Source organism: Gekko japonicus, unplaced genomic scaffold (assembly GCF_001447785.1).
Source record: "Gekko japonicus isolate JY-2015 unplaced genomic scaffold, Gekko_japonicus_V1.1 scaffold452, whole genome shotgun sequence".
NCBI lineage: Eukaryota > Metazoa > Chordata > Lepidosauria > Squamata > Gekkonidae > Gekko > Gekko japonicus.
The window spans coordinates 669,129-694,576 of NW_015167545.1; the positions used below are offsets into that span (position 1 = coordinate 669,129).

The 25,448-nt window shown below is 47.1% G+C and overlaps 2 protein-coding genes across 2 annotated transcripts in view; both read right to left on the minus strand.

Annotated features, from left to right (window-relative positions):
* Positions 1-418: 418 nt before the first annotated feature.
* Positions 419-14,447, minus strand: SUMF2 (sulfatase modifying factor 2). Its single transcript, XM_015413655.1, has 9 exons — positions 14,271-14,447; positions 12,980-13,136; positions 11,695-11,809; positions 10,676-10,720; positions 8,634-8,784; positions 7,333-7,388; positions 6,251-6,335; positions 2,064-2,229; positions 419-827 (listed from the first exon to the last, which is right to left on the minus strand). The coding sequence occupies exons 1-9, from the start codon at positions 14,356-14,358 to the stop codon at positions 731-733; spliced, it is 960 nt and encodes a 319-aa protein (XP_015269141.1). The 5' UTR covers positions 14,359-14,447; the 3' UTR covers positions 419-730.
* A 2,416-nt stretch (positions 14,448-16,863) lies between these two features.
* Positions 16,864-25,448, minus strand: part of CCT6A (chaperonin containing TCP1 subunit 6A) — an 8,948-nt gene continuing 363 nt past the window's right edge. Inside the window, exons 2-14 of the mRNA XM_015413653.1 lie at positions 24,160-24,223; positions 22,763-22,897; positions 21,980-22,153; positions 21,720-21,823; positions 20,898-21,008; positions 20,519-20,678; positions 20,278-20,360; positions 19,571-19,667; positions 19,053-19,200; positions 18,479-18,612; positions 17,911-18,013; positions 17,464-17,536; positions 16,864-17,177 (exon numbers count right to left, since the gene is read on the minus strand). Of these exons, the coding sequence (XP_015269139.1) occupies positions 17,105-17,177; positions 17,464-17,536; positions 17,911-18,013; positions 18,479-18,612; positions 19,053-19,200; positions 19,571-19,667; positions 20,278-20,360; positions 20,519-20,678; positions 20,898-21,008; positions 21,720-21,823; positions 21,980-22,153; positions 22,763-22,897; positions 24,160-24,223 (1,459 nt within the window). The 3' untranslated portion in view covers positions 16,864-17,104. The remainder of the gene's footprint in view (positions 17,178-17,463; positions 17,537-17,910; positions 18,014-18,478; positions 18,613-19,052; positions 19,201-19,570; positions 19,668-20,277; positions 20,361-20,518; positions 20,679-20,897; positions 21,009-21,719; positions 21,824-21,979; positions 22,154-22,762; positions 22,898-24,159; positions 24,224-25,448) is intronic.

Here is a 25,448-nt window from a genome sequence, read left to right on the forward strand (position 1 = left end):
GCATATTAAAAATACAGTGTATCCAAACAATTATTACAGAATACCCACCCACATGCAAAAACAAAACTGAAACTTTTTTATTTTCTTCTGACAATTGCACCTCCTAAAGGAAGAAATGCATCTTGTTCTTGCATTGGAGAGTTCAGTTTGTAACCTAGGACTTGCTTGTCCTCAGTGCACAGAAATTACATCAATCTAATACATATATATATATTTTAGAAATGATTTGGAAAATATTTGAACATCTGGTCTTAAAATATTTTATTCATCATATTAAAATAAAACGTTTCATAATCAATTTTTTTCCCCTTTCTTTTTTCAATTTTTCCAATTTTTCAGAAAAAAACAAAAAGGCTTCAGGAAAAAAACGGAAAAAAAAAAAAAGCGAAAAAACCCCCCCCCCCCCCCCCCCGAATTTTTCCAGTTTTTTTTCCGGGCCTTCACATGTACCTGGAATTTCTCCTATACACAAAGGATCTGTTCTGTTCTGAGCTCTAGAAACAGACCTGGGGGCTATGATCCATTTATGGCATCTTTTCACAGCGTTTCTCCATAGAATGTAGATGCCCATGTTACAACCAACGGAAGCCTTTTCTTTATTGCATACTAATCTTTGGTCCCCACTAGGAGCATCAGAACATGAATCTTGATCCGGTCCTAAAATTCACTGCTCTCGTGACTGCTCTCCACAGGAGAAAAGATCCAAGCCCTTGTTTGGAGACGATCCCCTTCAGAGTTCTGTGTTTTTGCTCACACTTTCCAGGGAGAGACTGGCAGCACAACGGAAGCTCAGGTTGTCCGAGGCAGAGTCTGGCGTGTTCCCCATCCTAGGGAATAAAACGGCATTTAGCTCCGGGGTCCCCAAGCTTCTTGAGCTAGTGGGCACCTTTGGAATTTATTTATTTATTATTTGTATTTATACCCATACCCCGCCTTGCCTGACAAGCAGGCTCAAGACAATTTTGCAAGAGGGTGGTGCGTGCCACTCCAAAATGGCTACTGCAAGAAGCAGGACCGAAACCAAAATGGCCACTGAAGGAGGCGGAGCCAAATGTACTGTCTCCCTCCTAACATCCCCTGGGAAGAAGGAAAGACTGAAAAGTAAATGGAACCAAACAATGGCTGAGGGAAAACCAGGCGCTGAACAGTTTTGATTCTCCAGTGGAAAACTCCTTCATTTGAAGGAGGGCAACCTGCCTTAAAGTAGCCCAACCAACATTCTAAAAAGCTCAGTGGGCACCTTGTTAGGGAACATGGGCTGCGGTCACACGCAACATTAGCCACGCAAGACATACGGAAGACAGGCGGAGTTTCCGGGCGCGATCTCACCAGCACATCTGGGGAGCGTAGCGCTTCTGTGGCACAACCGAGGCTTCCTCCTGAAAACGCGCAGCAAAAAACTAGTACCTCGGAGGTACTAGTTTCCGGAAACTGCGGGACAAGGGCGGGCGTCTGATCGCGTTTCCGGTGGCATCCAGCGCCCGCCCATGTCCCCTTGCGAAGAAGGGTTTTTTTGTTCCCAAGTCTCCGTGGTTGCGCACACGCACCCAACGGAGCATGCGCATTCGTAGTGTACACAAAAAAAGAAAACCAGTTCGCCGCGCCGCGCGCTTCTTTGTTGCGCACAGGCATGTGTTGTGATCGACGCCTCTCCGTAACCACGGAAGCTCCACGGTACCTCCACAGAACCTCCACAGGAGGTATGATCGCTTTACTGCATGTTAGTTTGCCCCGGGGCAAACAGCCACGCTTCCCCCCCGCAGTTTCCTGCCCGTGTGACCGGGGCCTTGGTTTAGCTGATTTAGCGATTAAGTTTCTGTGATTGCTTAAAAAGTTCATCCCTGATTAAGGAGGTCCTGGATGTGTTCTTAAAATGTATATTGAAACAAATGTGCAAAAAAAACTTGAATAGCAGCTGCCATCTTAAAAGATGCAGTCCTGTTTTTCTCACATACAGGATGGAATGCCCCTTATAACAGATGACGTCAGTCCTGGAGGGTGGAAACGGGGTGCCAACTAGCCAGCAAAAGCCAATGCAAAGAGCTTCCATGAGCTACACCCACCTTGTCGTCACCCGAGCCTTGTGATTTGCCATCCCATCCACCGTGTCAATCCAAGAGGCTCCCCGCAAGACATGCATCTCCTGAGCAGGCTGGCGGGAGGTACGTCCGGGAGGGCGATAGGCTGAGGCAGTCCATTCCCATGTGTTTCCTAGCAGGTCATAGATCCCTGGGATACAAAAATGGCTGGTGATTCACTGGAGAAAACATCCAGTCCACACTAAAGACATACACCCCTGCCTTCTTGGGTCTTAGAAACACAGAGCTGGAAGGGACTCAAAGGGTCATCTAGTCCAATTAGCAGTCGGACCCCTCCTCCTGCAGAAGGGCAGTTTAGCGGTTAGAGAGAAACATAAACACCCTTCTTTAATGTCACCCCAAAATCATGCGCAGGGCACTGCCTGGCCTAAAAGAAAACAAAAATGGATGCCAGTCAGAAACAAGCCTGGGCAAGTATTTTGGAAGAGTCAGAGTGACTGGCTGGTTAATGTTTCCCTTCCACACCCTGGAGAGATGCATAATTTGGAGCAATGTGTCTCCCAAGACCTTTTGGTTCACCCAGGATTAATCCCATCAACACCTGAAGAAGTGAGCAGTGACTCACAAAAGCTCATACCCTACCATAAATTTTGTTAGCCTTTAAGGTGCTACTGGATTTTTCTACTGCTACAGACTAACACGCCATCTTGATCTATCAATACCTATGTGGCGGAACGGGCCCGCGTCAGCTGGCAGACCCCGCTCTGCCCACCCCTCCTTTGCCTGACCTGGCACCTGAAGGGGCAGTTTTTCACTACTGCCTCCGGGTATTGCTGCCACCACTGTCCCTGTCTTGGGCTCTGGTTAGGCGGGACAGCCTCCTAACCTCCCTCTGCTGTCGCTAGGAACCCTGGTAATATTCGGGGCTCCCCTGGAGAGTTGGCAACTGACTGTTTTGCCCTTATTCTCCTCCTCAGGGAGTCCCCAACCCACTCTTAGCGTGTCCAAGTGGCTGGGGGAACTATGTGGTACAGAGGGACTTCTCAGGGTCAACAGTAAAAGAATTTATTTTGAAAACACTTAACTATATACAGGCATATTAACAGTGAACTGAAGAATTAAAATAAAGGTGGATAATAAATCGCTCCATCTCTCCCTTCACTACACATACCCTGTCTAGATGGTCTGCAGGGCAGGCACACATGACTTGTTTTCATTGGAGGAAGTTAGAGTAGCACAACTCCCAACATGGCCTCTGCCTCCTGCAGCCTCCAGCCTGACTGGCTCCAGACTTCAGGCAGACTGCCCTCAATTCTCACAGACTGGCTTCCCGCCCAAAAGCTCCACTATATCCAACAGCCCTTCCCGCCCAGGAAGTGACTCTCCCTCCTGCAGCATTATGGGGCAGATCTCCTCACAACCTTGATGGACTTCCTGTCCTCTCTAGGGAGCTGCCCTCTGACTGCTCGTTGGAGACGGGGGGGGGGAATGAGGAGGAGACTAGGCCAAGGCCTACCTCAGGTTTCATGGTCTCCTCCTATTTGGCCCACACCAACTTAAACATAGGCATAAAATGGCGTTTCTCCACAACCTATGTCCATTTCCCTTGATTAGTCGACAATTAAGCAACACTTAAACCTATTCACCATTCCCATTAGCCCTACCCATCCAACATTAGCAGGCTCATCAGGCCCTTCACACCTTTTGTCCACCAGAAAAAACCATAAGTTATTGGTTTTGGGGGTGAATACATCAACCTGCCCCAGGGTACGTTTTGCCCTATAAATTATGGTATCCTGCTCTGTAGCAGTGTGTGCTCCTGGTACCAACAGCATGCACCCCCACTTTGTAGGTTTCTTCTCCCCATGAAATGCTGGCCATTTTGCTGCTGTTCCTGGACCTCTACAAGATTTGGTAAATATTACCCTTCCCTAAAAAGCTTTCCCATTTCGTCCCTTCCTGCCTTCCTATCGGAATCTGCCTAAATTCACAGAATCAGCATTGCTGTCAAAGATGGCCATCTAGCCTCTGCTTAAAAACCTCCAAAGGAGGAGCGCCCACCACCTCCCGAGGAAGCCTGTTCCACTGAGGAACTGCTCTGTCAGGAAGTTCTTCCTAACGTTGAGCCAAAAACTCTTGCCCCTAATCCCAGAAGCATGGGCTCTAGCCCCCAGGGATGTAATGGGCAAAGAACACATTCGGGAGAACGATGACTGAGCCAAGAAGAATTTGTTCATTGATAATGACCAGTCCTCATTGGGCAATTGGGTGTTGGGGTTCTTTTTCTAATTTACACATTAATGGCCTTCTGCATACCTGGGGAGTCTCCCAAATAGGCAAAAAAAACACCCCACCTTGCCAAGGGTGGTCCCGTTTCATCCCCCCCACTGACAGCCATTAAGTTTGCAATTAGCAGGAAAGCAGCTGATCGTGAGGGTCACCATATCTAATGACCGTTTCAAGTTTCTAGTCCTTAATATGGCAATAACAGTGCTGGAATGCCCCTTCTATTGCTCAATGGAGGAATAAATGTTGGGACCACTTTGTGATGGATAAAGTAGCAGATAGATATGAGTCACACACACAAGGGTATGCCCGATCCAATTCCAGATTCATTCGAAAATGGCGTCCTCTTATAACATATTGTACAGAAAACGATGTATTACCAGCGAATTCTAGATATGCAGAATGGATACATCTTTGAGAAATTTTTATGGTCCGAGCACTATCATACATTACTTTTGAGGTCTTTCTAAAATATATCTGGATTTATTATACATTATTACTTTAGGAATAGTAGAACAATTGGAAAATCACAAGAAAGTGACAAGGACATGGTCATAGGATGATTCTGATGACATGTTAATAGATGGCATTGTGATATATGTATCTGCACTTACAGTTGGTATTAATGTTTAAACAGTATGCTTGTTTATGTATACTTGACTTATCTTCTAATAAAATTCATTATAAACTGAAAAGAAAAAAAACAGTGCTGGAATGAACCCCTCAAAGTTGCCTAGCACAAAATGATACCGTTAGTCCCTCTAGCTTAGTCTTGTCTCCTCTGTCTGACAGTGGCTTTACAGGGTCCCTGGGAAACCTGCTACATGAGATTATTTTTAACTTTCTGCACACAAAGCAGATGCTCAACATCTGAGCCCCAGTAGAAAAGAGTAAGAGTCCAGTGGCACCTTAAAGACTAACAAAATTTGTGGCAGGGCAGGAGCTTTCGTGAGTCACTGCTCACTTCTTCAGATACAGCTACTGGACTCTTTTCTACTGCTACAGACAGACTAACACGGCTACCCATCTTGATCTGTCTGAGCCTCAGAAATGCCTCCGAGAAGTCAAAGAAGGCTGAGGGGTTTCAGAGGAAAGAGTTCGGTTTCCAAGGAAGAGGACTCTAGCCTTCCACCTCCCCCCATGATTAATAAACACAAAAACATTGTGCAACCTTTTTTTATGAAAACTTATATCAGGTACTGTAATGATTTCATGTTTTGGTGTGTGTGTTTCTTTAAATGTTTAGTTTGACTGCAGTACTGTAATAAAAGTGATAGAGGGAGATAAGTGTGATATGATTGGCTGATGACAGAGTGTGGGAGGAGTGGTGTCTATGAGAGTGATTCAGTCTGTGAGACTATGGGAGTTTTTGAGTCTGTTCTGTGTGAATATGAGTTTTGAGTCTATTCTGTGTGAATATGAGTTTTGAGTCTATTCTGTGTGAATAAGACAAAGAGTTCAGCCTGTGGGGCTATATAGATGAGAGAGAGAGAGATTAGACTGAGGTCTCTATGTCTGTCAGAATGGAGTTTTGGGAGTTTGAGAGGCTGTTTGTGACACCAAGCTTTGCCAGTTATATTTACAAGTTCCTTACATCAGCAACAGTTCAAAATAACCAGAAACCTATTTTGTTCTTTATTAAATAAATAATTTTTGTTTAAGCATATCCCAGAAATCAGAATAGTCCTTCCTCAGGGCCACATAGTCCTCTGAAGTGCCCAGAGCCCAGGTCATTCTACCAAAAGAGAGAGATTTGGAATTTTAAATTCCTGGTGGCAGCAGAAATCTACCAAGTTTAGGTACACAGAGTGTTTTAAAGGTAAAACCATCTCCCCAATAAGTGAGGACGTCACAGGTACCCCCATCTAGTCCCCAGAGTATATCTACACATGCCAGTGGCTGAGGCCAAGGGAAGGCTTCCTTACCATAGCTGTTTTGTGGAGGGAATGCTGCCACTGGGGAAACTCCGTGGTAGCCATCTTCAGCTGTGTCCATGTCAGGGAAGCTGCCCTGTAGGCAAAAAAGGAGGGTATCTTCTCACAAACAGTTTAGGCTGTCTCAATGGCACAAGCTTGCTAATTGCCACTTGGGGCATCAATATTCCTAGTAGGGCTGAGGAAGGGTGCATAATTCACACTTGTGTGCTCTGTGATGGTCGCAAAAGATCCTGAGGTGCTCCTCCCCCATTCTACGATGCAGGGGGAAGAAGCCACCTCACCCTGATCCCAAAAACAGTTTAAGGAAGCCATCGTTCACATTTTTCACCCACCTTTCCTCCAAGACCTCAGAGAGGCATACAGCACTGCTTTGCCCCATTTTATCTTCAAAGAAAGTCTCCTCGGTCTAACGTTAACATTCTAAACACTTGCCCCAGAGGGCTCTCAACAAGGACTGGACACGAAACAGCCAATTTGGAACCCAAGCCTTTTAAGCCAGTCACCAGAACGGACCAGGATCAGAAATAATCCAGAGACCAGGGCCAGGATCAATGTTCCCTCTAAGCTGTGGAGTCTTGTGTGCAAAAATTCTACATTCCGAGCTACTGGCATTAAAGTTGTGAACAGGCGATTTGTCTGCTGCATAAATTAGCTTGCTCTGGAGCCATCCTTCCTGAGCTAAGGCAAAAATGCGTGAGCTAGAGGCTGAAAAACTGTGAGCTAGCTTACGCTAACTCAGCTAGAGGGAACACTGGCCAGGATCTCCCCATCTTCCCAGCATAAAATCTGGGCAGTAAGTGAGATGAAAGTGGTCTTCTAGTTTCTGCTGATCTTCCCCTGGGAGCAGGAAAAAGAAAGCTCAGGCAGGACTGATGTTACACGGACCTCAGCGCCAAGGACTGAGCCTGGCCTGATGTTCTGATCATAAGAGTCAGCCCCGCAAGTTTAGAATGAATAACCGTCGAGTCCAGCGTCACCTTTTGTGTGGCGGTTAGACCAGACGCCTCCAAGAATGAGGACAGGGCGGTCAACGCCTTCTCTCAGTGTCACAACAGGTTCTGTTTTCCTACCTGCCACAGGTTTGTGCGGTTGGCCAGGAATTTGTTTCCCCACGGATACAGCCTGTCTACCAAAAATGGGAAAGAGAGATTGTGTTAACCCACCCCATAGCAGTTAGCTTCCTGGTCCCTTACCTAACACGGTTATCCACCCGCAGGGTTTTTCGTCTCTTATGATTAGGGTTGCCAATCTCCAGGTGGCACCTCGAGATCTCTCGCCTATTACAATGGATCTCCAAACAACCAAGATCCGTTCTCCCAGAGAAAACTGCTGCATTGGAGGGCATTATTCCCTCCTGAGGTCCCTCCCCAAACGCCACCCTCCCTAGGCTCCACCCCCCAAATCTCCAGGTATTTCCCAAGCCAAAGCTGGCAACCCTACTTGCTATTAAACTCCTTAAAAGAATGCCGGAGGATTTACAAAGACTTATTTTGGTCTGGACATGTTGGTTGGCTTGTGTCTTTCAGAACAGAAAGCTGAAGCCAGTATTAAATGTGGATTCTCCAAAAACAAATTTATATCATTTTTTGAGGGTTGGCTGGGGATGGGGGAGGTGGAGGGGGGGGTTGGCTGGCTCCGCCTCAAGGATGCAGGAAGACCAAAGAGTGATTAACCCTTGGAATTCACTGCCACAGGAAGTGGTGGCGGCTACAAGCATGGACGGCTTCAAAAGGGAATTAGATAAGCATATGGAACAGAGGTCCATCAGTGGCTATTAGCCACAAGGTATAGATAGGGACTCTGGGGCAAGTGATGCTATGTCATCTTGGTGCTTGGGGGGGGGGTCAACAGTGGGAGGGCTTCTAATGTCCTGGCCCCACTGGTGGACCTCATGATGGCACTGGTATTTCTGGCCACTGTGTGGTACAGAGTGTTGGACTGAATGGGCCTTTGGCCTGATCCAACATTGGCATCTCTTATGTTCTTATGAAGATCAAAGCCAGTTTGCTGCCCAGCTGCATGCTTTTGATGGCTGTATTTGTGCTTCGTTTTAACAGTGTTCCGACAATCCTCTGGGTTTTAACTGTATTTTAAGCCATGGTGAAAGGAAGGCTATACAGCAGCAGATCCTACAAACAGCCAAAAACAGAAGTGTTCCTGACTGCAAGACCTCCTCACACACTATTCCGAAGAAATGAACCACACACAAGGAAGGAGCTGCACTTGGAAAAACCATATTCGAAGGGACAAGGCACCAGTCTGTTTGGGCCACCATCATCTGATCAACTCATCTAGCCTTGATTGTTTTTCTATGGGACTGGCACAACTCCGGCAGAGCCTCAGTGGCCGTCTAAGGCCCTTGCTTACGTACTCTCCAGTCCTCCCCGGGCGGCAAACTCCCACTCTGCTTCTGTCGGAAGCCTCTTCCCTTTCCATGCGCAAAAGGCTCTGGCGTCGTTCCAGCTGACATGCAACACCGGGTGGTCCAGCTGGTCCTTGATGCCCGATCCAGGACCTGCAGGCTGATGGGAATTTCTCTGAGCAGGTTGGGCATCTGTCCACAACACCGATATGACACAAGCCGGAGGCTACGTTTTGCGGTCCACGCAAAGAGATGAAGCTGCCTTATACAGACTCGGCCCATCCATCCGTTTAGCTAAACATCATTCGATTTGGTAGCAGCCCTCCAAGCGCTCAGGCGGAAAGAGGACGTTTCCCAAACCCTGCTGCTAAGTGGAAATGTCAGGGATCCAACTGGGGACCTTCCGCATGCAAAGGAGGTATTCTGTCACCGACCCATGGCACTCCTTAAATTATCTGCCTGTCGCCCTGACCTGGATAGCCCAGGCTAGCCCAATCTCGTCAGACCTTGGAAGCGAAGCAGGGCTGGCCTTGGCTAGTATTTGGAAGGGTGACCTCCAAGGAATACCAGGGTCATAATGCGGAGGCAGGCAATGGCAAACCACCTCTGAAATGTCTCTTGCCTTAAAAACAAGTCTAGCTCGCCACCTAGTGGTGCATACCACTAAAAGAGCTAGAACTTCTGCCTGCCAGACAATCTTATGATCTTCTGGCTATTACACACAATGCCATACAATATTATTATTATTCATCAGTCACATTTTCAACCTGCCTCTTCTCTGAAGAGTTCGAGACAGTGTGCACGGTTCTTCCTTCCTCTTTGTTACCATGTGAGATAGGCTAGGCCAAGAGTGAGTTGTGATCCACACTGAGTCTGCTTGCAGGGAAGGATGGGGTATAAATCAAATCAAATCAATAAATGGTCATATGGTACCCAATGAGCTTCCAAGCCGGGTAACGATTTGAAATTGTGTCTTCCAAGTCCAAAAACAACATTCTAAGCATTACCACACACCACCTCTCTCTTTGATACAAAGCTGCCTTATATTAAATCAGACACTCAGTTCATCTAGCCCAGGGGTCCCCAACACGGTGCCCACCAAGTCTTTTAGAAAGTGGGCGAGGACAAGTGGGGGCTCTTACCCAGCAGGACTTCTGACTGGCCACTGGAGATCCAACTGGTTGTGCAGATTAAAATAATGCTACAGCAGCAGCGGCTGCCACCACTGTCTTGATTTTATTCTCTCTCAGTTCTCTTTCCCAGTGTATTTACCTCTCATTTCCCTGGCCCTTAGGTTTCTTCCATGTGTGTGGCTCTGTCTCCTGCGGCAGCCATGTCAGCTGGCTCCATCTCCTGTGTCAGCCATTTTGTGGTGTGCCCACCCCACTGCATCGGAATTCCAAAGGGGCCCATAGGCCCAAAAAAGGTTGGGGACCCTTGATCTAGTCGTTGTCTCCTCTGTCTGACTGCGGCTCTCTAAGGTCTTGGGCAGAAAAAGGTCTTTGCCATCTCCCGCTCCTTTGAGTGGAGACACCGGGGATTGAATCAGGAATGAAAAGCCGGTGCTCCACCACTGAGCCACAGCCCCTCCCACAAATTAACTTTGCACTAGCTGGGATCTGAGTTCGGGTTTCCTGCATGGCAGATCCAAATTCCAGCACTAAACCTTCAGCGTAACCGTTTGTGAATCAAAGTCTTGGACTATGAATCCCATATTCATTTAGAAGAAGAAGAGAAGAAGAGATGGGATTTATACCCCACCCTTCACTTGGAGTCTCAGAGCGGCTTACAAACTCCTTTCCCTTCCCCTCCCCACAACAGACACCCTGTGAGGTGGGTGGGGCTGAGAGAGCTCTGACACAAACTGCTCTTTTTCAGGAACAGCTGTGCCAGAGCGTGTGGCCGACCCAAGGTCACATCAGCAGGTGCAAGTGGAGGAGTGGGGAATCAAACCCGGTTCTCCCAGATTAGAGTCCGCACACTTAACCACTACACCAAACTGGCTCTCATTTAGTTTTACTGGACTCCCCTTACCCTTTGCTCTGGCTCACCTGCCTCCAAAATGCTTTCTCTATAGGAAGCCACCAAGGTGCAGACTGAAAGGAGAAAACACAAATGGGTTCAAGGTGAGTAAAACTGTCACTGGCATTAACACAACGCAGCCCCCCTTCCCATTAAAAAACAACAGCATTCTGTCTCCATTTGTATTTTTAGAAACAGCACTGTTGAGAAACAGCCTGAAAGGGAGATTTAAGGGGGGGGGGGGAACCCAGGGGCTACATCTCTATACTGTGATTTGATGCCAGTGCACCACCACAGAAACCCAGTGTTCTGAGAATGGTTACTATCCCTCACAAAACCAAAACAAACCAGCACGTTTCCAGATCTTATGGTTGATTCAGAGGGTACAAGCAGCAGCTGGAGAGGACTCTGTAGCCAGGGGAGTTGCCAAATGTGCTTTCTTGTAGCCGGGGATCCTGAAAAGCCTCATCTTCATTAGAACTGATTATGGAAATTAGAGTTACACTGGGGCAGAATTTAAACCTGGGGGGGGGGGTTGGAGTACACCCATCCTCTTTCCCAAGCAAACTTAGTCTTGCTGCATCTAAGTCTCCCCCCTCCCTCCCATTACCCAATGCTCACCTTCCCCGTCATATATTTTTAAAAGGAGCAGCAACAGGAATTTTTATGAAGATGCCATTTCTGTCCTATTGTCTCAGGAGGACGTTGAGCATTTGAAACAATTAAGCTTTTCTTTCAGGTAAGAGGCATTGCTCCCAACCCCTTCCCTCAGCATATATATTTCTATTTTTTCCCCATCATCTATAGTAAATTTCAGTATTCAGTCACTGAGTTTGTGCCTTTCAAATTTAGAATGCTTCTGCGCCTTGTGTGACATCACAGTAGTTCTGCCAACGGCTGGAAGGCAGGGGAGGAGTCACAGACAGAACACATCCAGCTATCAGTTTTTTTATTTGTATTAAGTAATAGAAACAGGCACACAGATTAGCCTCAGTTTCGTGGACTATATCTTGAAGGATGTTGTTAATGTCCAGTGCCGTTTTTTTACCTGTAATTTTTGTGTCACTTTCTTCTTAAGATTTTCAGGTACAAAATCCTCGAAAACAAAACTCCATCCAAACTCCTCTGCTTCCGTTTTGTACTTCCGATCTTGCACGAACTCCCTGTTGCCAAATACAATCCCCCCCCCCATGTTAAGATCTGGTGGCACAACATTTAGAAGTGTTCCCACCCTTTTCCTTATACAGTAGAAATATCTGGCACCAACCACCAGACCAGACTGACTTCTCAAAGGCTTGAGCCATGTTCTCTTTATTTCCCTAGTGGTTTCATCCCATTAACCTCTATAGATTCCATCTTCCACAAATTCTCGTTTTAATGCGTTGCACTCAAAGATATCTAAGTATCATATACTAATGAGTGGTAAACAGTGTCAAACTCACTTAGTTTGCCATAGTTACAGCGGGGAGGGAAATTCCTACGGGGGGTGAATGGCTGAGTGTGTGAACTGCTCTATCCTAGGCGTCGTAACTCTTCCTTAAGATACCTTCCTCCTAAAGGAATGTCCCTAAGAACGAAACTGTGCCAACTTGCTATTGTAAGTAACAAGATCGTATATTCCGGGGGGGGGGGGGGGGGGAAGGGAAAGGGTCTAGGCGGGCTGGCTGAGACATGTGAATGGTTAGGTTAGAGGGATCTTCGTTTGAACTGTCTATATCTTTGGCTTTTGCCGCCTGAACCTCAGTTCTGACATGGTACTGTACTAGCTTGGATCATGCTGACATCTCAATTAACAAATCACTGCCAAAGAGAGTGTTGTTGGGAGTCTCTTGACTAAGAATTTGACAAACAGCTCAAGAGCTACAACAACCCAGTGGCCAAAAGGTTCAGCTGGGGTCCAGGATATTCCTGATTTAAATCTTGCTCCTGTATTGAGCTCTTGAGATAGCAAGGAGGGGAAAGAGAACTAGAGCTGAAGATCACCAGCCATGCATGCAAAAGATGCCAGGTTCAGTCCTCGCCATCTCCTGTTAAAGGATTTCATGCAGGTGTCAGCAGTATCTTCTGCCTCAGACCACGAAGCATGGACAATACCATCTCAAACGGATCATTAGTCATCAGTTCCTGCCACCGGGGGCTAATGATACTTGCCTACCTTATAGGCCTGTTGTACGGAAGGGGTGAATTGGCCTATGCAAAGCACCTTGTCTCCTCTCAAGCGCTACATAAAATGGTACAATTATCATTACACAGGATTTGCAGCGTTTCAACTGTAAATACAATCACAGCCCATTTCATCTGTGAAGCAAGCAAGTATGGAGTCTGGCCCTTACCGGAAATCTCTATTTCTGACAGGATATTTGTCCATCAGAAACGGCTTGACTGTCACCTCCCTGGGGGGCCCGTCTTCACTTTTGCTATCAAATAAGCTTGTTCCCATTTGGAACTTCCCACCGGAGAGTCGTACCGCGTTTTCATCTTGTCTGACCGCTGAGAGAAAGATGTAAATCAAAGGCAAAGGTGTAATTTCAGAGGCAGCACAGTGTAGCCGTAAGAGTGCTGGGACTAGGGCTGAGGAGAGCCCCAGGTTCAAATCCCTCCTCCAACACGAAACTTATTGGGTCATTACATGCCAGTCACTTTCAGCCTGACCTACCCCACTAGATGTTGTGAAGAGGAGGAAGAGAATCATGTACCTAAATCAGTAATAGCTCTGCTGACAGCAGGGGAAACTGGGAAGAATGCATGTGTTTTGTGAAAGTGTAAAGAGAACAACCCAAACATCCAGCCCCAGAAATTGAGTCAGCAGAAGCTACCCCCCCCCCCCCACAAACTAATTGGGAGTGTAAATTCTCAGGCGCCAAAATATTTAACTGTAAAAAAATGTAACAGGAAGAAGAAATATAGATTATTTCTTTTGCAAGTCAAAGCCCCCATTTATTGGTTTCTCCCAAAAGGTGGCAAAAGGCTTCTAACAGAGGACAAATATTTTAAGGGGGGGGGGGAGAGGTGAGGTAAAACAAGACCAAATAGGGTTGCCAACTCTGGGTGCAGAAATTCCTGGGGATTTGGGGGGTGTAGCCAGGGTAGCTACACCAAGTCAGGCAATGGCAAACCACCTCTGAACATCTCTTCCCTTGAAAATCCTCTGGGGTCACCAGAACTTGGCTGTGACTTCACAGCCCTTTTCACCAGCACCACCAGTAGGGTTGCCAAACTCCAGGTGGTGGCTGGAGAGCTCCTGCTATTACAACTGATATCCAGGAGACAGGAATCAGTTCACCTAGAGAAAATGACAGCTTTGGAAGGTGGACTCAACAGCACTATATCCCACTGAAGTCCCTCCCCTCCCTAAACCCGCCCTCCTCAGGCTCCACCCTGCAACTCTCCAGGAATTTCTGCACCTGGAGGTGGCAATCCTATCCCCCAGCCTGGGGAGGATGCAGTTTGAGGATGGGAGAGACCTCAGCCGGGTAAAATCCTATAGAGTCTGCCCTTCAATGCGGCCGTTTCCTCCAGGGGAACTGATCTCTGTAGTCCGGATATGAGTTGTAATTCCGGGAGATCTCCAGGCCCTACCTGAAAGGTGGCCACCTTAGGGGAGGGTAAAGTAATGCGACTCACTCTTCTGCTTGGAGCTGGCGCCGGCCACGGCCCACGTAGGAAGTAGGAGGGCCAGCAGCGCCCCGGGCAGAGCTGCGCAGGATCGCATGGGCAAAAGGGCAGCCGCTTACGGCTTCCCTGCTCTTTCCAACGCGCGCAAACGCCAGCCCAGCTGAGCGACACCAGCCAGGCAATCGCTTCCGGGGCCAACACAGCAGCCGCCGCCGCCGCCGCCGCCCGTGAGAAGGTTCCGCCCTCCTTATCTGGGCGCTGAGAAGGCAGCCCCCGCGCATGCTTACTCGACAGAAAGCCCCCTGGCGTTCAGTATTGCTTACTCCCTAGGCAGCATGCGCGGACTGGGTTGCGGTGTATCAAGGGCCGGAGCACGAAATCAAAATCCGAAACCCAGGCCGTTTCTGCGCGCTCTGATTCGGAAATAATAAACGCGTTACGCGTTCAGTTCTTATGAGATGCGTGTAGCTGAGGAACGGACACCGAGGTTTTCTTTGTTGGATCTGGACTGTCTGCATTTCACGGCCCTTTAATCCCACCTTTGAAAAAAATATAGTGTGTGGTTTTTTTAAAAACCTGAATAGTGAGGATCCATTCATTGCATGGAAACAGTGGGCTCTAAATCCACAAGTTTATAGTGGTCTAAAATTTTAAGACTTTGGAGCGTCGCAGGAGGGTTGCTGCATCTGGAGATTTTGGGGTGGGGCCTGGGGAAGGTGGGGTTTGAGGAGGGGGTACCTCTGTATATAATGCTAGAGAGTCACCCTCCAAAGCAGCCATTTTCTACAAGGGAATAGCGTTGTATCGTCTGGACATCAGTCGTGACAATGGGAGATCTCCAGGCAGTACCCGAAGGCTGGCAACCCTAAAAGCAATAGCCCTGTTTATTTTCTGCCGCAACATACCAGTTTCAGTCAATGTGCTTAGAAGTGCAGGCCTGTGATCTTATATTTACAAGCTATCTCCTTGGACCTAATGAGGCTGGCTCAGTACTGTGCATGGGAGTCCCCTCCCCCAAATTCTTTCCTTTTTATGTCAAGGGGAGTTTCAGGGTAAGGTGGGGTGAGTTGCTTTTATAGCTCTGAAAGTTAAATGTGCACACAGAATACCCTATGGTTTGGATACTAATCTACTTTATACTTGGCCTTGGGTTTGACACAACTGGATGGGAGGGGAAAAGATGCTGCACTCACTTTGGCCTGTGACCCATCAGGGATAGGGAACCTTCTTAATGTGATTGGCAGCAGCCTGCCAAACAGAAGCCCCACCCCAATCCTTTTGAGAGATGCAGGAATTAAATCTTGAGCCATAGCTTGGAGTGATGGTTACTTTTGCCTTGAAGAGGTTCTGATCCCACAGCCGGCCTGTTACTTAGAAATGCCCTAATAAACCTGGAGGGAGGACACCAGTGGTAAGAAGTAGCCTGCAGTCAAATGCACCAGTGTAGCACCTGACACATCACACCCGGGCCTGATTTGTAGAAACATCTGCCTTTCATAGGAAATTTAAGCTATTGGCCAGTTGCATGTGAATCCCAGTACTAGTGGAGATTTACCACTTTTTCCTGTGGAACCAAACTGGAGAGAAATCTGCACGTGGTCTAAGGATGCGTGGTTTGCACACTTGTTTTCAACTGTGTTACTGACCCTAAATGCAACCCTGTACCTGCACCTCATCATATCCTGGATATGACTGATCTTCACCACTCCAAGTGGCATTTGAAAGGGAAGTGGGAAAGATTGTTGCTATCCTTGCTGGATGAAGAATGACAAGAGAACTAAGTGACCTTTTCTCAGCAAATCCAAGTTACAGGCTATACTAACCTAGGCATTACAGGATGGCCGTGAGTGGCTGCACCCTGACCTGGATGGCCCAGATTGCTGTCATCAGATCTTGGAAGCTAAGCAGAGTTGGCCCTGGTGAGAACTTGGACGGGAGACCACCAAGGAAGTCCAGGGTTGCTACACAGAGACAGGCAATGGCAGACCACCTCTGTTCATCTCCTGCCTTGAAAATCCCATGAGGGGTCAACGTAAGTCGGCTGTGACTTGACAGCACTTTCCACCACCAGAATGCATCTAGTCCAACACTGTCACACAGTGGCCAGAAACACCAGGCGCCATCAGGAGGTCCAGCAGTGGGGCCTGTCTTGGGCCTAAGTCCCTGCTGTTCACTGGGTGACCTCAGGCTCTCCTTCCCTCCCATCAGAGAGACTAGAGACCGGAATAACTGCATGTGCTGCCCTGAGCGCTGCAAACACACTGAATACAAGGAGTGTTTTCTTTCCAGGGGGTGGGGGGTGGGGAAAAAGAACATGCTCAAATGGAGAATAATGGATAGCAGGAAAAACCTTTTAGTGCCCCCCTTCCAAACCACCATCCCCTAGGCCTAAGAGCTCACAAAACAAATCACTTCCTTTCTACAGAACATCAGCAGTGGCATGACCAGTACACAGAACAATTGTGGGTAACTGAGGCTTTACAAGCTCTTATTGAGCAAGCTGAACTGGCCCGATTGGCACTCCAGTTTCCCCTACTTTCTTCTACCAATAGACACCACTCTTAAAGTCAAAGCTCAGATATTAACGACCCTGCAGCCTATGCCGAGAGCAGAACTATTTTATTGGGTAGAAAGACAGTAACTTCAGATGTACTAGTTCAGTGCATGTAAAAAATAAATAGTAACCAATTTCAGAACAGAAGCATGGGTGGCCAAGCTCCTGAAGAGGGAAAGTGACAATTCCTCCTGTTACTCTGAAGCTGGATGCTGGGGGAAAAGGGAGGACATGTACTGGATTTAGAGACACAGGGCACAAGTGCTCGCTGGTCAGAGGGCTTTGAAGCTCAGCCTTTGAGAGACGACATTCCGGCTCGCATTATTTCATCAACCAGGAGAATGTTGCTAGCGATCACGGTGCTAAGAAAAGAAAAACAGGGAAGTTTGTATTAGTTGTACTGTCTCCAAGACCCAACCCAGCCTAAGCATTACACAGGATTCCTTCTTTAGAAGTGGTCCACAGATTTCTAAGATGGTCTGGGACTTTTTCTTTTTTTGCCGTTCAGAGAGAAACCCTTGCTACCCCATAGAAAAAAATACACGCAAGTCTACTAGCCTAATCGTTGGCTTGCAATACAGACCATACCTCCGGGAGTACCTTTTCCTAAGTTATTGCTATTTAAGACTCCCTTAGTGTTTCGCTTACCATGAATGAAGTAACTGCTTTTTAACATTGTAATTATCCCAGATTCCGGCAGCTCCTGCCATCACCGGCTCACCTGCAAACACAAGAGATGCTGTTCTCAACAACTGTTCTGCTTGCTTCAGTTATCCAATAACGAGACTTTCTGCAGAATCTGTTCACACCCCCGAGCACTTCAGTGTGGCTCCACTGGTTTCCACGGAGACAAGCAGGCCAGCCAAACACTTGGGCCCAACCAAGGATACAGGCCCATTCTCCAGTACGTGTCCAAGCGGGCCGCTTGTTTTTAAAGTTGCATGAGGTGGGGGGGGGGGGGGTTTAAACCACACAAGGGTCCACAGTTACTCAGTGGCACAAATAATATTTGAATCACACAATTTAGCTTTGATCGCAGTCCACTGTAGAGTCTGTTCAGCCCAAAACCACACACACACTTTTCTGCACCCTTACCAGTGTTTAGATCGACACCGACAAGTTGTCCTGACTCAGCATATTCTGCCTGAACTTTCACAAGTGTCTCCTGAGAATCGAAGCCCGAGTTCTGAGCAAGAACCTGACAGAATCAAAAGTTAAAATACTTTAGTTTCGTTAGCACTATATCCACTGCTCAAGTAATCTGTCACCTTGAGTGCCCATTGTAAACAATTAAACCACAGGATACGATCCAGATGGTCCAGGCTAGCCTGATCTCAGAAGCTGAGCAGGGTCAGCATATGCATGGGAGAACACCAAAGAATCCTAGGGCTGCTGCACAGCAGAAGGCAATGGCAAGTCACCTCCGAATGTCTCTTGCCTCGAAAATCCTATGGGGTCTCCATAAGTCAGCTGCAACTTGGTGGAACACACACACACACACACACACACACACACACACACACACACGTACGTATCAGGCATTTCACTTTCCACTGCACCCTTGCAACATACTTCTCAGATTGAACCTCTCTGGGGTATTGTATCCCCCAAGCCCTTGCATTTCAAAGCAAGATAATCAGTATAATTTGCTAAAGTTTCATACCTTAGGAATGATAAGCAGCGCATCGGCAAAAGCCTGAACCCCAAGTTGGGCCCTTCCTTTGATAGATTTCTTGTGTTTCACAAGGGCATCGGCTATAGCTACCTCGACTGCTCCGGCACCTGGAACGACGCAGCCTGTGAAAGGACACCACAATAATCAAACGGGCTACATGAACCACAGAAAACACACAAGGCGCCCGCTATGCTCAAATTCAGTCCTGAGCGTAGCAGCAGTCTTCAGTGGCTAGCAACAGAAAAACTTGCTGGGAGTTATCATTTTAAATGGAAAAACTTAAGACGGACATACATTTATTCAGAGGAACCACCCAAGTAGACAAGAGACCTCCTGGGATGATTCCTATAGTATACTGTCTTGAAGTTTCATGAACAGAAGGCAGGCCAGATTGAAACAAATAGGTAACGTCTTGTAACTGTGATGCTGCTCCGTTCCTGCTGGCAGTTGCCTCACAATCCTGGGCAGCAAGCAGTTCTGCAGTCAAATTCATTTCCCCTTTGAAGCAGCGGTGTCCCCAGCACTACTGACATTCCAGGAGGCACTTCTAACCATGACTCACCATCCTCAATAGCGTTTTTGACAGCACGGAGCCCGTCTCTGATCGCATCCTTTATTTGCATCAGAGTGTGCTTATTGGGCCCCCGGATCAACAGAGTCACAGAGCGAGGGTTGTTGCATTTTTCAATGAAGGTGAACTTCTCTTCACCCTATGCAAAGATAAGAAGCAAGAGGGCACCTGAGTAACACAGACTGCCAATACAAAGGCAAACCGCTGATCACATGCTGCGACTGGCTGGGCTGCCTCCTCCAATTCACTGAGGAACACAGAAAAAAAATCCAAAAGGGTGGCTGAAACAACCTCTGACAATCTGCCATTCAGCTGCTATTTTAAAACCACTGCAACTCCTTTCCCAGAGTCTAGGCAGCTATTAGCCATTGCTGATCCCAAAAAGCACTGACAGGTAGGTTCACCCTTGCATATTCGTCGAGCAACAGTATAACCAAATTCACAGCGCTTCCACTGGAAGCCAGCCATAACAATAATAAAACAAAAAAGAGGAAAATGTTTACACATACCAGTGTGTATTCATAGACAAGGCCTGCATATCCCAGGCAGTCAATAGAGATGTCTTCTACTGAATTCATAGCATCACCTCCACAAGCAAGGGTCAACCTGGAAGGGGAAGAAGACAGCCTACATTTCTAGCATTGCTACAATCCCAGATGACAGAGGGGGCAGAGGAACCTCCCAGTTTCACAATGTCTTACAACATCATCCTCCTGTGAAAGGCCACCTTAACTTCAGTATCCAAAGAACACAAGGCAGGTGAATGTGGTAGACAGGAGAAAAAACACACACCAAAAAAAGCTAAGCATCGGAGACAAACTGAAGACCAAACACATAATTGAGTGTGCTGTATACACAGTAGTCACAGTAAAAAATATCCCAAGCAGGATGGATTCCCTCCAATGTTCTGTTCTGTGTCAGACGAGGAAATCCAGGCTGGGCAACTGAACACCGAGGCATACAACCTTGGTGCTGCCAAATGTTTTATTGGGAGAGGACCTGGAAGCACTTTCTTTCAAAAAACTACATCAGCAGACATGCAAACTGTCTAGCTGATAGATCTTTACAGAAGTGAAGCCCATGCGGCTACCCAGCACATTTTCCCCAAAGGTATCTGGGTGCAACTCTTTGGGAACAGGACTAAGCAGGATAATCAATTAGCTAATGGAGGCCGTTCTGTAGTCACTCTATACAAGCTTTCATTCTAGATACTGACCTCTCCATGTTCCTGCGTTTTGCTCTGCGCAAAGCTATAATCCCTTCTTTTGCAAGGGCATCCAAGGAGAAAGGGTCAATCCCCTGGAAAAAAAATACTGAGGATCAGTCAAAGATAAGGTGATCTTCTCAAAGCATTTCACAACATTCATCGACATCCGTGCATCGCTAACCCTGCCACCCTAGAAAAAGCTTCATTTGTGCCCACAGTTAGGTCACTAACACTAAGCCTCTAATCTCACCTTCTGGTTGATCACAACGAAGCCTTTATTAGTATCTTTGCAGACGCTTCTTTTTAATTCGATAATTTTGTTCACTCTCTCTTCAATGAACTTCCTTTCTGCTTTCACTAGCTTCTCCCTTTCTTCCGCACTCTTATAGAAGAATCCAGAGTTTACTTCTCTGAAAACAAGCAACCAACCATGTTATTTGGATGCTGATATGTTAAAGCTACATAACCAGCGTGTCAACAGGCAAAAAATGGATCAGGGCTTAATGTAGCATGAGAGGAGGCTGGTAGAGTCGGAAGGCTGCAGAATTTCATGAGACACAAGAAGCACTGTTAAAGAACCACTGCAGAAGAGACCCATTCCCCCCTCTTGGAGCCCATCCAAAACTCACGTTTTTTCATACTCCAATGAAACATTGCAAGTTAGAATGAAAGCATCTTCGACTCTCTTCTTCATGTCAGGATGACGTGCACCATGATCCAAGACGAGCCCTCTGATCAACCTGGTAAAAAGCCGTTTGCTTCAGTTAGGAATTAAAGTTCTCTTACACACAGCCACAGGCACCCCCCCACCATGCAGGCTCCTGCTGCCCAGCAAAGAATCCAGCTGTGTATCTGTTTCTGATGCAGGCATGCTGCCTGAGACACAGCATGCCATCACGAATGTTCGAGACAGAGACTTTGTTCTCGCATGGTGTCTGACTCCATTAGCTACTATAGAAGCCAATGCAGAATTCGTCCATGCCCTCAGACAAATATTTCTAGTTTGAGTTCCATTCTCTTTCCTGTTTTATACGCCTTGTAAAACTGCTTTGAGGGTGAAGTGCAGCCTTGGCTGGGCCGATAAAGCGAAGAGTTCTGCCTGAAGCTCATCTTGTGGCTAAAGAGAAAGTGCTGGATAGCCAAGACTAACAGCCGTCTAAGCGCACTGCTGTGTCCCACCAGTTGGGAAAGATTGTATGATGGGGACTGTGGGAGTTCCATGAGCTGTCAGGCTGGTTAAAACATGCAAGGCAACACTGACCACGTTAATCTTTTGTTTCGTTCCAAAATGCTGTATCTTGCCATTTCCACCCAGAGCCAATTCAAAACAACATTTTAAAACCAACCAAAATGATAAACAAAAATAAATATGAGAGTAAATAAGAGAAAAGCAGCACAGAGTCAGGTTCGGCCTAAAAGCTCCTTGTAAAAAGAGCAGGTTTTGTACCTACGTTGTGTCAGTTTCAGACTTGTGCTTCATTTCCATAATCTCAACCATGTAGAGGTCAATCGGCTCGCCTGGTTTTTGGATTGCCAGAACAGAATCCACTACAGCCTGGCGGTGGGAGGAAGAGGACAGTCCTATAAAAAACATCACCATCTTCTACCCATTCCCCCAGATGGTCATCACCTCCCCTCCCTGTTTAAATATGAAAGCTGCACACAATTACTTAGAAAGTGTGGGAAAAAATGAAGCCACTTAAACGCTTACCTCCGTTAAGACATCAGCAAGTTCAGCATGCACCTTGGTGCGAAGAGAGGTTTTGGCAACATCGATCAGTGTTTCTCTATCCATTTCTTTTGTTACTTTGACTTGCTCCAGGACCTGAAGGGCTTTCTCCTTTGCAGCCTCAAACCCTTCGGTAACTATTCGAGGGTGCAAGCCCTGACACAAGAATAAACAGAAAAATGAATGCATCTTCCTCACTTTCAGTGCTGCTTTACTTGGCAAAAGGGGGGAAATAATTTAATAATGAATCTCTGGATATGTCTATCACCTTCTTGGGTACAAGAAGATGGCATTTCCATGAGTCTATGCAAACTGTACTGTCCTTTTGAATACATAGGAAAGACGTTCCCTTCCTATGTAGAGGGTAAAGTACACATTATTCTAGCACAGAGTTATGCCAAAAGAGCTATGTAGCCCACTTGGGTGTTCACTGTGCAAACTTGGGGTGTTAGAAGGTTCAACATATCTGTGTGCTGCCACAGTCAATCATGCCACAAAGCCACAAATGATCTGAACACATGAAAGTCCAACCTGACAAGAGTAGAATTGATCTTTGTTAAAACAGATGCCCTGGTTTCAGAGACTAAACACCCAATTCCCCCTTATGCAGAGGCACATATAAAGTCAGCACCGCTATGGCAATGGACTTCAATCTGAATCAGCAACAATTAACGTGTTGCTTCCAAAACATAATGGTAGTAAAATATGGTTAATGCAGCCAGATTGCTGAATGCTCACTTCTTGTTGTCTAACACACAGACATACCTCTGAAATATAAAGGTCAGCCTGCTTGAGCAGCTCCCCAATGATGAGGACATTGGAAGTCGTACCATCTCCGGTGATGTCATCCTGTGCTGTTGCTACTTTGGCTATCAAGGAGGCTGTTGGGTGCTGGATTTGCTGAGGAACACATAAAGAAATAAGCAATGGCAAAAGCATCCAGTTCTCATTACTGCAGCGACCCAAGATTGCTGGGCTTCCCAACCAGCCTTGCTGTACTTGGCCAACTCACAGACACACAGCAGTACAAATCCTCCCCCCAAGCCACCATCCAAACTTAACCAATGAACAGTCAGGAACAGCCTCTTAAAAGACTGAGTGAGACGTTTCTGAGATGGCTGTACTAGTCATTATTAACAAGCATCTAACTTTGCATTTCAGAATTTGTGTTCAAGGTTTAACAGTATAAAGGAAAACATTAGCCCTTGCCATGGACTTCTGTACAACATCCAAGCTGCTGCACTGATCTTAAAAGCATCGTTTCTGTTTCCCAAAGACAGTTGAGTAGTACTATCTTTAAGCTAGATTTTACATGGCTTAAAAGGTATTCTATTGTCTTCAAAGCTACGCCTCTCTGAGAGAGAAAATTACATTCCTGGTCTATATTATGATTAGGTTTTTGGTGCTTTATTTGTCAGCTTGTTATTCTGCCTTTTCTGCAAGTTCAAGGTGCTGTACATGGTTCTCCCCTCCTCAGCTTTATCCTAACAACTCCGTGAGGTAGTGCAGGCTGAGTTAAGTGCAGCCCCGTAGCCAGAATGTATCCAGAACATTTTTGGTGAGGGGGGCCCCCTGAAGTGGTGACGTTACCCGGAAATGACTCTCCTCCTCCTTCTCCATTAATGGAGGAATATGCCAGGAACGGAGAGGGAGAAGGACAGTTGATGAGGCAGGCAGGTAGGGCTGTGGGCGGCTGCTGCTGAGGGAGGAGAGCCGAGGCGGGCCATTCTCTATGCCTCGTGCGGCAGAGAGGCGAGCTAGTGGTGCTGCCGGCTCCTCTTACTTTTGAAAGGTAAGAGGAGAAGAACCATTAGCATGCCTCCACCAGCCCATGAGGCACAGAGAATGGCCCATCCCGACACCCCACTGGCTCCTCCTGCTGCGGCTGAGCATGACAGCGAGGCCACAGCGGGCAGGATAAGGACTGCGGTGCACCAAGGGTGGGTGCATTGGGGTCTGGCATCCTCCCTGGGGGTGTAGGGCTCATCTTTGGGGGCACTGCCCCCAAATCCCCCCCCCCCCGGTAGCCACAGATCTGCCAGGGCAAGTGCAGATGGCCCAAGGTCACCTAGTGAGCATTATAGCAGAGAGGGGATTTGAGCCCAGAGCTTCCCAGGTTCAATCCAGCACTTCTTTCCCCTCCGTTTGAAGAAATGACTCACCATCTCATGAAGCAGTACATTGCCATCTTTGGTAAGCTTGATATCTCCAGCACCAGATACAAGCCTGTAGAATTAAAAAAAAGAGAGAACCATCAAATTCTAGTCTAATTTTATAGGTGCAGGTTATTGAGAATATACTGAAAGTACAGCCCTTCCCCCAATGCCACTCATTTGTTTGCTATGCGGAGAGAGCAACCATGCCTTTGTATCAGAATCTGCTGCTTTTCTTTGCTCATCCCCTGCCTTTTAAGCCCAAAGAGACCTGCATGACAGCATACTTGTGCTGCAAAACTAACCGGGCTGCCAACTCAAGCCATCCGTCTTCAACTAGAGAGCTGTAAACAATTACTGAGTCCTCCTCATGCAATATATCCTATAGACCACGAGAGTGACATCACAACCATCATTTGGAAACCGAGAAGGGGGGGAGAGAACAAGGACAAAAATGGAGAGGCTAGAAAAAAGGCAAGATCTGGAGGGGAAAAGTTTATACACACAAACACACACACTGAATTAAAACACATTCTATGTTGTAAGATTCCCTAAGAATCTTTTGAGAGGGTACAGGTCACCGCTTAAGTAAAGGGTAGCCAGAGGGGCAAGGCAGCGTGGCATCAGAAGCAGGGCTCAAAGAACAATAATGGCAGGTGCCTTATTTGGAGCCAGAATGATCACTCAAGTAGCCCAGAATTGCCCAGTCTGATCAGCAGCTGACAAAACTTTCCCAACACCTATGCTTTTCCATAACACTTCATATCCTGCTTTTTGATCTCTGTTCTCACAACTGCTACCTAGCTGCCCCCTAGAAGGGCAGGACCTAAAGACAATGGCACCTTGCAAAGAGGTAGCCATGTTAATAACATAGCAAATTCCAATGGCATCTTCAAGACTATGTTTATTTCACCATGAGCTTTCAAAGTCACAGCACTCTTCTTCAGACAGAAATGAAGGGGGTTCTGCCTCATGAATTCTCCTAGGGAAATAAATGGTGTTAAGTCTTTAAGGTGCTACTGGATTTCTATTTTCCATCGAGTCAAAAGCCTTCCTCTGATCTCTCCCCCCCCCCCATCCCAAGGGTCCCCTTAGCCATCGGGGCTGCGATGAACTACATCCAATGATGAATTTCCTTTTCTCATCCAAACCCCCCACCCTTGAAAGGAAGCCATCTAAGTGAGCGGTCATCACTCCATCTAGTGGGAGCAAGTTCCGTAAGTCAATTCCACCAACCGAGTCCAATAATATTCTGGTCCGGAGTTGGGGGGGGGGGGGGACACCCGAAATGCTGTCGC